The 12444-nt window shown below is 41.1% G+C and overlaps 1 protein-coding gene across 12 annotated transcripts in view; it reads left to right on the forward strand.

Moving 5' to 3' along the window:
- The window catches only part of myo3b (myosin IIIB), a 98846-nt gene that overhangs the window by 47151 nt on the left and 39251 nt on the right, over positions 1-12444 (forward strand). For 10 of the 12 annotated variants that reach the window (XM_061691741.1, XM_061691747.1, XM_061691742.1 and 7 more), the window contains 4 exons: positions 3667-3746; positions 5585-5605; positions 7265-7342; positions 10227-10432. In XM_061691741.1, coding sequence (XP_061547725.1) covers positions 3667-3746; positions 5585-5605; positions 7265-7342; positions 10227-10432 — 385 coding nt within the window. The remainder of the gene's footprint in view (positions 1-3666; positions 3747-5584; positions 5606-7264; positions 7343-10226; positions 10433-12444) is intronic. The other 2 variants (XM_061691745.1, XM_061691746.1) reach the window with 1 other exon arrangement.

The raw sequence follows: 12444 nt of genomic DNA on the forward strand, positions 1-12444 counted from the left end.
CACACGACTCATTTCAACAATATTTACACTCGGAGGCGGAACACAATTTGTTCCGGGACACTGGATGACCTCTCATTGAGTCGGATTTAGACATTTTCCAATGAGGAATTCATGAAAATGGGCACCGCGGTGGATTAGTGGTGAGCATGTTTGCCTCCCAGCTGTGATGTTTGGGCTTTGAATCTTGCCTCCGGCCTTCCTATGTGGAGTTTGCATGTTCTCCCCCGTGCTTATGTGGGGTTTCTGCGGGTGCATGCATGCTAGGTTCATTGAGAATTCAAAATTGTCCATAGGTGTGAATGTGAGTGTGAATAGTTTCGTCCTGCTCAAAATGCTGCTGCATCTTACTGTAACTGGAGCATGTAAGAGGGAGCACATAACTTACATTCCAGCCTCCCTCCGCTGGCTGTATATTTATATATATATATTTTTTGGAGTTCATTTTAAATTCCTAAATGGTATTGCACTGCCTTACCTCACTGAGCTGTTCCATCCTTACGCTTGTGCCCACTGCCTCAGGTCAGCTGACCTGCTGCTTATGGAGTTACGGAGGTTTAGGCGGAAGCTCAGAGAGGTTAGAGCTTTTTCTGTTGCTGGTCCCACGCTGTACAGCGACCTCCTCTGTACATAACATCAGCCTTCTGACTGTCCATTTTTATTCTTTGGCTTTCAACTCTGCATGAGGCTTTGCACCTGCTTTAGCGCTTTATTGTTTTAATCATTTTATGTTTTAATTGTTTTCTAGCTTATGTTGGATATTTATCGGTTTACAGCACTTAGTTCCAGCTGTGGAAATGATGATCACATGCCTAATTGGAGGTTCTGTCCCCTTTATTCGGAGCGTTGGTTCTGCTTTTTTTTTTCTTTTCTTTTTTTTCCCCAAAATGCTTCGTTTGAACGTAGGAACCTATTTGAAGTGCGCGATCAACACAAATATGACTTGGATATGTTTTAAATATTCCAAAATGTAAAATATCATAGGAGCTGTAGTGGCATAAATTGATTAAGATAAATAAGATCGAGCAAATAAAGTGTGAGCAGCACTGTTTGCAAGCTTAAAAGACTGAGTCACTTTTGAAGTGCTCTCACTCCCGTTGTTCTGTCTGTGTATGTGTGTGTGTTTGTGTGTGTGTGTTTAATATCAAAAAGACCTGTCTCCAAACGGATCCACTCTAATATGATTGTAATATCTGTGTTTGATTGACATTTGTCACAAATACACAGTCTCGAATTGGGGAGCAGGCACTGAGCCCCTCTTTCAATGCTCTTCATTTGCCACAACCTGTACTTAAAACGCATCACAAATACAAAGAAGCTCACTGGGTGCGCTTGGGCAATTGTTGCCCTGTCACTTAGGTTTTACGTTCCAAAACTTACAAAGGTTTTGCTCATCACTATACATGGATGCTTGTGAAATGCCGCCTCCTGTGTGCGTAGACCCTTTTTTTATTTATTTTTTATCCCCCCCAAAGGTGTGTGTGTGTGTGTGTGTGTGTGTGGCACATCTGTGCAGCTATTGTTTATTCATGGAGTCAACCCTTTGAAATGTGTTAAGATACTTCCCACTCATTATAAAAATCCTGCCACCCATGGATTAGGACTTTGATGCCACAATCCTGCTTCAAAGGCTGCTTTCACTGCTATTAATCACAGTTTAGCCTGTGAAGATATAGCCAGGGAAAACATTTGGACATCTTGTGCAGAAACTTTGAAAGGTTGAGACTGTCGTGCATATGCTGCATTCATAATATCCTCTCTTGTGTGCACGCAGCTGCGCTCCTTAACTGCATTCAGCTTATTTGGAATAGACTTTTTACTACATGCCGCAGTTTGAATACGCATTTGTGAATCAGACACTCACAGGTCACAATAATAGGTACAGCTGCATAAACTAAGGCGATCCAAAGTTAAAAGTCGACCTTGCATACTCGATAAAAATACTCAGTTTTGAAACAGTCAGAAAGGTTTTGACAAAATCGAAACAACATGTTTATTGTGGTCGTAGTTGCCAATAACTATTCAGTTCAAATGAATACTTTTTGGGCAATGTCAATTACATCTGAGCATTATTATCTCGGTTCAAAGAAAAAGCATAACTGTCATTCACAAATATATCTATCAGCTAAGTCGAACACTGTTTGCACTAAATTTCATTGTACAGCCAAGCTGTTTATCGCAAAGGATGCGATAGGTGCAAATCCGCAATATTATTCTTTTTAGTTGACTCCTCCCACACATTTTAAACACATTTAAACTGATCAAAACTCAAATAAGAGGCAAAACATGATTGCCTCAAACTGTTTATTTGTCACTCCCAGGAGAAGTTACTGTAAAACTGTTAGCTTAGATGTAACAGTAATAATAGACGTTCAAATAACTTACTTTAGCACACATGGAGCAGCAACACAAAAACGGGCATCGAAATTCTCTGCTCTGTGGGAACAAGGGCGACTATTACTGGAGCTTACTGTAGTACACTGAAGGAGCGTAAACTCTAAATTTGGACTTGCCTGAACAGTATTCAATACTGTAAAAATCCACAACACGAAAAACAACCACTGCGATATAACAATAAGACAAAGGATGATAAAGCATGGGTTGACTATATACGTATACTGTAGTATACAAGTTATTTGATGGGTATGATCAGCTTTGTGCAGGCACTGCTTCGTGGCACCTGTGAGGGTTGCCTGGCAAACTCTCAGTCATTGATTGTTTGCCATCTCAGCCACAAATGCTAAGCTAAGCTAACTGAGACCTCACAGGATCTTTCGCCCAAGACGACCACCGAACAGTCCAGTTGCGATCGATTCAATGCCCTCAGAATCCAACGACCTGGATCAATGAGAATACAGTAAACACAAGCATTGCAGGGGTGTTGTGATTTGGATTTCATATTTAGTATTTTTGTTGTTGTTCAAATGTGCTGACGCTCTAACCAGTCGGTCACCGTGCCGCCGCTTTGGTAGGCAGTACATTTTATATTGGTGCAAAAGAAAATGTGAAAGCCTTTATTAAACCTTTATTTCTCCTGACGTTTCCTCTTTTTGGGACCTAAAAAAAATCATAACACTGCACTTTTAATTTGTGCAGGATTTCATTCCCTCAGTCCGTTGTGTGTTCTTCCGCTGCGTCTTATCTACTCAGTTTCGGAATGTGCAAACACTATTGTCATTGGCTACTTTAAATGTCAACCATTACAAGCTGCTGCAAGGATTACCTTCAGCACTAGTTTTTTTTCTACAGTTGTAAAATCTCCTGGAAAATAAATACATAAAAACACAATTTAGAGTTTTTTTGTTTGTTTTTTTAAAATAGAAAAAGTAAGACTATTTGGCCAAAATATATCTTCTGGAAGTACGCCATAGCAAAGCATATTAGGATGGCTAAAAATGTTGTTCGCAACTGGATTTTATTTACTCTGTGGCCAAAGAAAGAAAAAGTACAATTGGAAATAGAAATCGGGCCTCTTAAGGAATGTTTGGCCTTAATTGCTTTTTGGTTTGGGCGTTTTATTTAATGCCATTAGTGTATTAATTATCTCATGACACCTTTGTCAACACCATTCCTACTGCCACAGTGTTACCAATTTTTATAGAGTTCCCTTCACCAGCCAAGGTTCCTCTTTCAGCGAAATATGATTATCCTTCCTTTTGCTTTGGACAGGGAATCTGGCCACGGCCCGAGCCCGAGTGAACGCCGCCTCTCGATCTCTGCCGCCGCAGCTCCGTTCCGGACACGCCAAGGTGAGACTCCTGGCGCCCATACGTGTCGCATATGAGAGCATTATGCGTTTTATGAGTTGCTCACAGCCATACGCAGCACTATTTAAAAAAAAAAAAAAAAAAAAAAAGAAAACTGTGCTGTGAAGCGGAGCCACATTAATAGACTACCCTGTTATGTTTGTTCTCTTGCTTGTGGTGAAGGAGAATTACCATCTGGCAGTTGGTGTCAGCAGGCTAAAAGACGTTTAGCAACTTTTATGATGTTTATGGCCACTTAAGGAAACTTTGGTTTCCCCAAATTATAGAGTCAACATGTCTCAATCGCTCATCCTGATCTTACTTTCAACCCCCGTCTCTTAACAATTATGATCTCATAAAACTCAAATACTTTCTTACTTATGTTCTTTGGGAAACATACTTTCTCATCCATCCATCCATCTATTCATTTTCTATACCACTTACCATCATTTGGGTCGCGGGTAAATCTGATCCAATCCCAGCTGACCGTGGGCGAGAGGCGGGTTACCCCCTGTATTCGTCTCCAGCCAATCGCAGGGCACATATAAACAAAAATATTCACTCTCACATTCACAGGTCAGGGCAATTGAGTCTTTAATGAACCTAACTAACATGCATGTTTTTGGAAAGAAAACCAACACACAAAATATCAATTGTAAAACAAAAGTATCAATTGTAAAACATAAACATAATTTCAAAGTGAAAAAAAAGGCTTTTTTGTAACGATCATGCTCTTTTTTCATGATAGTTCAATACACATTTGTATAAAATGTGTAGCACGACAGTATTACCCTGCTATATGTCGTGAGGGAAGACATGATGGCAGTTGGTGTTCGAGAGGAGGATGCAGGAGATAGGCTTACATGGAAAAGGACGACGCGCTGTGGCGACCCCTAACGGGACAAGCCCAAAGGAAAAGAAGAAGAAGAAGACAGTATGCCTATTTACTGTAATGCTTTCACATGTGAGAAAAGAGAGCCACAGTTGCTGATGCACTTTTCATCCGTTTATTGAACGCCAGGAGAACTGTAAAACGCAAAAAGACATTGAACATGCTCATGCAGGAGCTGCTGTCGCCCACAGCTCATGCCCAGAAACTCCCATCTCTCACTCGCTGGCGTCACACCTTACTCCTCCGAGCCCCGCCTCTTAAAGCCACATGCATTTACACAGATTCCATGCTTGCAATTATTTTTTGGTGCGTGTTCAAATATGTTCACAATCTGTTTCAAAAGTGTATTTTATTAAGTTTGACGTGTGGAGGGGTGAAAATATATTCACCCTCATTGATACTCCGAATGGTGATGTTCGAAAACATACATGCATTTTAATGATAAAAACCTCTTAACATGTGTCTATTTTCTACTAATTACAGTGTTGCCTTTCATATGAAATCCTATTAAATTCTGGTGAGAAAAGCCTCTAGGGTTCAGGGGGGTAGAACGTACTGTAGTTTGTTATTGTGGTGTACAATAGTCAGCCTGCTGCAGTTCATTTTGCGCTTGTGGTCACAAAGAGGAGACCAACATATTTAACCTGTTAACTTGTGCTTGGCAATAGGGATCAAACAGCAACCTCACGGTGGTTGTTGACTCGACACGCTGCCTTGCACACTTCGCTTTAGATTTTACCGCTATTTAACATCGCTTTCCTAACTGTGTTCTATGGAAACATTTACATTTGTTCCGAAGTTGAATATAAATAGATTTGCATGCACATTTCCTCTTTGAAAAAAAGCACTGCATCACCTTTTTTTAAACGACTGTATTTTACTATTTGTCTTTAAACTTCTCTTTGTCTTTGTTTCCATGTTTCTCCCTTACATGTTCCTGTACTCAAAGTCTCCCAAATACCTCTTGAAGGTAAGGCTTTGGGAGAGCGTCATTGTCCATGTCATAGCCTCGAGTCATGTTTCCACCAAACGGAACCGTTCAGCTAAGTTGACCTGCAGGAGTTAACTGTTAAACTTGATCTGGCTGCATTCTCTCTACGATGCTACATTGTGTCACCTGGGAGAACAATCAGAGTGTGGAACTGCAGTTGTTCCACTAGTGATATGCAAACGATTCACTTACCAGTAATTGAACTGTGACTAATGTAACAGTGGCTTAAATGTCTTTTTTTTAAATTATTTTTTATTATTATTATTATTTTTTTTTTTTTTTAAATCTAGACAGTACAGCACAATTGTTACAGTTGTTCAGTTGTATTTAACCTTAAAGTACAATACATTTGTATTTAATCTTTTAGAACTGCTTGTTTTTACAATTAGGGCTTACGACACTACTGCATTTTAATGTTGGTCATGATGGTAAATATTTTTTTAGGTGGTCCTTGACGGAAAGGTTTATGAACCACTGCAGTAGACAATTAATTGAAGGAACACAAAAGATGGACAAAAATGGAGGATGTCCTGCAATGGATGTTTTTCAGAAGACAAACTTTAAGAAAAGGAAACTTTTGTCTTTGTCCTTTTCTTTCCCGTTGTCACACAAAAATAACTACTCGTTCTACACTAGTGCTGCGGTAAGTTCCGTAGTGATTACCCCAAAGGGAATGGGTACAGATCAGCTTTTGATATACGCCACAATTATAGCAGCGGGACAAATTGCATACCATACCAAACGGAACTGCACTGCTTGATGGAGACGGCGGTTTAGAATTCATAGTCTTGAACTTCTCTGTCATCCAAACTTGGACTATGTTTCTTGAACTTGGAATCTGAGCCCGATACTCTTAGAGCACAATCTGTCTTTCGGCAATGAACCTTCTCAGATATTCCGTCAATAAGAAAGGACATTTTAATAGTCAGTGGGACTGATATAATATGTACGCCATCATGATCGCAATCAAAGTTGGGAAGCAAAGTTGAGAGGAAGTGACACTTACAACAAGTCACCAGAACAAGCAGAATAAAGTAAAGCGAGGGTAGTTAAGCTGTTTTAACTGCAAGTCAATCCTTTGTACTTGGGAATGATCAAAAATTCTCAAAGGCGTCCCGCGTTCATGTAGTTCTCGCAGAGAGCTTTTCGACATACCTTTCTTTCTCTGTTGAACTAAACTATTAAGATATGCACTTTGCCACGTAGGCTTGCCATAAAATATCTATTGCTTCATTAATTTTGATGAAGCCATGAACTACCAAAGCCATTAGAACGCTTATATTGTATCCTCGTTAATCCGTCGTAGGGATGGCTGTATGCTTGATGATGGCTAGTCTCATCATTCAGACTGCTCGACAATTCTCCTGTGCCCAACAGCAGCGCCCGCTTATTCTCTAGATTGTTAGCTTTAATTGTTTATGGGCCTATGTTATACAGACGCCACACTTCGCACAGCTGTGCATTCCCAACTGGCCCATTTAGACCTGCTGTAATGATACCTTTATGTCTCCAGAGCCCACTGACGAAATCCGCATCGCAAGTACACAGCAGCAAACTTCAACGCGCTGCATAGGCCGGCAGGAACGCTTCTGGTCCGCTCATCAGTGCGCAGTGCTCACTGTGAATGTTTGTGTTCAGGTTGACACCATGGAGATGATGCGTCACCCAGACGAAACCACCAACATGAGGAGACAGACCGTGGCCTCCTATTTCCGTGTAGGTTCTTTTTCCTTACGTGATACACGTGATAAAGATGTTCAGTGTACCGTCACAACAACGTTTGGTCCTTCTACACAACGTAACATGTTTGAATACAAGAGCTCCAGTGTAACCAAGTAAGGAACGAAGTCCAGTGAACTTCCACTTGTGGAAAAACTGATCTACGCTTTTTTGCGCTCAGCCCAAAGCAGTAAAAGATTTTTTGCTTTGCCACCATCTTGTGGGATATTGGTGCCAGCGAACTATGTTGAAGTGAGTTGAGGAGCTTCATTCAGATTCAATAACTCGAACAAAAGTGCATGTTGACGCAAGTCATGGATAATTTGTCATTTTTTTGTTTTTTAGAACACTTTAGTTTCATGTCCAAAAAGCCCAAGCCAATGCTAACTGATATTGTTTATGATTACCGGAAAAAGTCATTTTTACTTTTGTAAAGTGAAGGAGTTGAATCAGTGCTTTTACCTGACTTTTTTATTTTTTTTGCACAAGTACAGGTATCTATACTTATACTTTGTAAGTGTAAGACGTTTTGCCACCTAAGCATGTTGTACAGGTTTACCTGACGTTGTGGCTATGTAGTTCTGTCTGTTTATGTGCCTCTCTTTTTTGAATAGTTGTGATGCAGGCTTTTTTCAAATGCATGTTGAGTATGAGAAGAACTTCTGTCATTTTTTCATACATGATCGAGTACCGAACGATCAAACATTTCCAAGCTGTCTTGATTATTGTGACTGCTCTATCAGTGACACCCGGTGACAAAACCAGGCCAAAAAAACATAATTTAAAACCCTGAATTTAAAGTATATGACAAATATAAAATAAAATAAAATAAAATAAGATAATAAATATGGTGAGTGGATGCTTTACTAGCTAATGATTTGTGTGAAATATTCATGAATTTGTTAGTAAATGTCCAAACATAAAGTAATCCACTTTTAACCCTTCACTAGTGTACCTTTGAAAGAACCAAATTGGGTAACTTAAGTCGAGATGGACACCACACGCCTCAATGTAGGGCAATGGAAACCCTCCCAAACAATCAGCAGAGGTAACGTTAAGATTCCATCCATCCATTTTCTGAGCCGCTTCTCCTCACTGGGGTCGCGGGCGTGCTGGAGCCTATCCCAGCTATCAACGGGCAGGAGGCGGGGTACACCCTGAACTGGTTGCCAGCCAATCGCAGGGCACATACAAACAAACAACCATTCGCACTCACATTCACAGCTACGGGCAATTTAGAGTCTCCAATTCATGCATGTTTTTGGGATGTGGGAGGAAACCGGAGTGCCCAGAGAAAACCCACGCAGGCAATTTAGAGTCTCCAATTCATGCATGGGGCCGGGGATTGAACCCGGGTCCTCAGAACTGTGAGGCTGACGCTCTAACCAGTCGGCCACCGTGCCGCCCGTTAAGATTGAAAAGTTATAATTAAATATATATATTCTGCAGGTGGACGACTGGTTAGCACATCTGCCTCACAGTTCTGGGGACTGGGGTTCAAATCCTGGCCCCGCCAGTGTGGACTTTGCATGTTCTCCCCGTGCCTGCGTGGGTTTTCTCCGGGCACTCCGGTTTCCTCTCACATCCCGAAAACATGCCTGGTAGTTTGGCTGAAGACTCTAAATTGCCAGTAGGTGTGAATGGGAGTGCGTTGTTTGTTTCTATGTGCCCTGTGATTGGCTGTCGACCGGTTCGGGGTGTACCCCGCCTCCCGCCCGAAGATAGCTGGGATAGGCTCCAGCAGCCCGCTACCCTAATGAGGATAAGCCGAAAAGAAAATGGATGGATGGATGGATATTCTTCAGGTGTCTCATAATAATTGTAGTAATTACTCTAAACACTTTATGCAAAAAAGTTGGATTTTTCTATGATATTTTGACGAGTGCCCTGAGAGTTACACTGTTTATTTTTCGTGCTCTTCCAGTTTTATTGTCTTTTGGTGACATTGTTTCTTTTCTGTCACACATTTCAGAAAGGCTCTACCTCATCTTTCTATTTTTCACACCTGTGTCAAGGCCATTGTAGAAATGAAAATACCCGTCCTTACGGTAAAAGGATCTCCCTTAAAACTTTACCGACTTTGGCTCGACCCATTCTGTACCTGTACGCAAGTTTCTTGATTTGCGTCATCCTGCTCACAGATGTTTGGATAAGCAGACACGAGCCAGCAGATGTGTGTTTGTCACAGGTGATCATCCTATCAGGTGTCAGACACACAAAGTTTGTGACCAGCCAGTCAACACAGCAGAACAACAACAACTTGTTTCCCACAAGTTGTTGGAGAAACAGTAAAGAAATAATGGAGAATAAAACAAGTAACAAAACCCCATGTGTGACAAAATAGTTCACAATATACTCACTGAACACAATATTTAGGTTCACTAGTTTAGGTTACTCTGTAACAGATATTTATTATTGGCTTGCGCAATCTACTGTATTTTGGTTTGTCATTGAGAGTATCTGACTACTAGTATCTGACGAGTATCTATCAATATCTGACAGTTATTCAAATGTAAATGCTATTGGATCTCAAATTGTACAGGTGTTCTTCATACACACTACATTTAAGTACCAATAGAAGAATACCTTATTACCTAATTATTCTGGCCTTGACCCTGAAACATTTCATTTAAAATTTTAATTGTATCTCTCTGTGGGAACTCTATAGGGATATGTTGCAATCATAGAATCATGTCTGCTGTCCTCACAGATATTATCGTCTGCAGCACACAGGTCACTCTATGAGGCTGTGGCTTTACAGTATGGAGTTTCCTGGAAAAGTATTTCGCATTTGACTTAAATGTGAATGACCATACTGCCACTAAACTGAGCACAACACTGTAGTTCTTGACGTAGACGGCTATTGTGATGTTGTTTGCAGTACTCGTTGATGGACTTGTTGTCAAAGATGGTGGTGGGTCAGCCGCACTTTGTGCGCTGCATCAAGCCCAACGACGACAGGCGGGCGCTGTGCTTCTGCAAGGAGAGAGTGATGGTGCAATTGCGCTACACGGGCATCCTGGAGACGGTCAACATCCGCCGCCAAGGATACTCGCACCGCATCCCCTTTGCAGAGTTTGTCACCAGGTAAGACCGACAATAAGCCACACACATACGCAGCCAAGCTGAACAATGTTGGGAAGTAACATCCATCCATCCATCCATTTTCTGAACCGCTTCTCCTCACAAGGGTCACAGGCGTGCTCGAGCCAATCCCAGCTATCATCGGGCAGGAGGCGGGGTACACCCTGAACTGGTCGCCAGCCAATCGCAGGGCACACATAAACCACCAACCATTCGCACTCACATTCACACCTATGGGCAATTTAGAGTCTTCAATGAACCTACCATGCATGTTTTTGGGATGTGGGAGGAAACCATAGTTCCCGGAGAAAACCCACCCAGGCACGGGGAGAACATGCAAACTCCACACAGGCAGGGCCGGGGATTGAACCCCGGTCCTCAGAACTGTGAGGCAGACGCTCTAACCAGTCGTCCACCGTGCTGCCTGGGAAGTACCAAATAGTAACAAATAGTTACTGTACGTCATTAGATTTTTCAGGTATCGGAACTTTACAATTTGGTGGACACGGACACGGATATTGTATATGAAATTGACAGTAAAAATTCATTTTTACTTTTGTACTCAATGGGGTTAAGTCATCGAGTACTTTTTGCTACCTCTGTTGAGCTCGGAGATGGAGAAGAACAAGTGAGCCATGGCCTGCATCAGACAAAACAAAACAATTTAATGAAGACAGGGCTCCACATTTAGCATACTGACTAATTGGCGATCATTCGTGATAGCACTAGACTTAATCCTACAGCTGTTTTAACTGGTAAAATACTCGAGACTGGAGACCATGGACAAAATTCAAGCAGGCAGGAACAGGGATAATAGATTTCTTTTCAAGTTTGTTCTTTCAGTGTGTGACCTGGAAAACATGTTTTCATTGTCCCATTGGTATTCTATTAAAGTAGTCTTAACAAAATTTCCTTATTATGTAAATTAGTGCTTTTGAAAATATGGGACAAGATTTACAGGATGAGCACAGGTTGGACAAAGTGGTATTTGCCTCATCTTGTGACCCAGCACCTGAAACAGATGCAGTTAAACAGTAAAACGAAACTTTTCAAGTTTTTACCTGTACTGTTCAACTACTAGGTACTTGTTTCATTTGCTATTCTTTGGAAAAAATGAAAGGATACATTATCTGAATCATTTTTTCTTTTTAAAATGTTCCAACCACCTCCAATTTTCTTGTCTTTGAGGTGATATGAAATTTAATTAACAAGACTTGTATGTGTTTGGGTAAAAACGACTTTGAGATAATTGCTTCGTGTGTGCTTTAGGGAAGCTTAAAAATGTGCACTTCATTTTTGACCACGTGCATTTTGTGTGCCCTACTTTTAGTCCATAGGGACCCACTAGAGTCCCTGCAAAGGATTTAGTCTCTTGCTACATTTATATCAAAGAAGGGAAACTACACACACACACACACAGTATATAATGATGTCTCCGAGTTACCGGACACCTTTCAATGGCTGTTCTATTTATCTTGGCAAGAACCCAATTCATTTTAAAAGAATTTTGAATTGCATCAGATCCAAGATGCTTGGGGTGGCTGAGGTCAAAGAATATTGCTTTCTCACCTATAATTTTACTATTTTCCTCACTGCAATTCATGGAAGAATCATAGGTCTATAGCCACGTGCGAATGGACCATTTGCATCCACTTTATCCTATCTGACTCATGCAGATAGTCCAAACAGCTAACCTCCACTTTGAATCAAACCGGATTTAAACGCGTCCTCTCGTATCAAAGGCCTGTCTGATGTTGTGAGCAGTGCTTTGTATTTATCATCAAAGACATAAGAGGTATCAACAGGAATAAGAAAATGAAGGCTGAGGCGGTGGGGGTCATTCAAAGAAGTTTGCCTCCACATTGTTGTTTCCCTGCAAAACCGGAACTGAAGAGATTAAGTACTAGTCTTTCATGTCCCACTTTAGTGCCACCTTGTCCTCTGCTTGTATTTGGTAAACGCTAACAAGAGGATCAATAGAGTGAGGGGTCGGCAAACGCTGACATTGTATAAGT

Source organism: Phycodurus eques, chromosome 12 (assembly GCF_024500275.1).
Source record: "Phycodurus eques isolate BA_2022a chromosome 12, UOR_Pequ_1.1, whole genome shotgun sequence".
Lineage (NCBI taxonomy): Eukaryota > Metazoa > Chordata > Actinopteri > Syngnathiformes > Syngnathidae > Phycodurus > Phycodurus eques.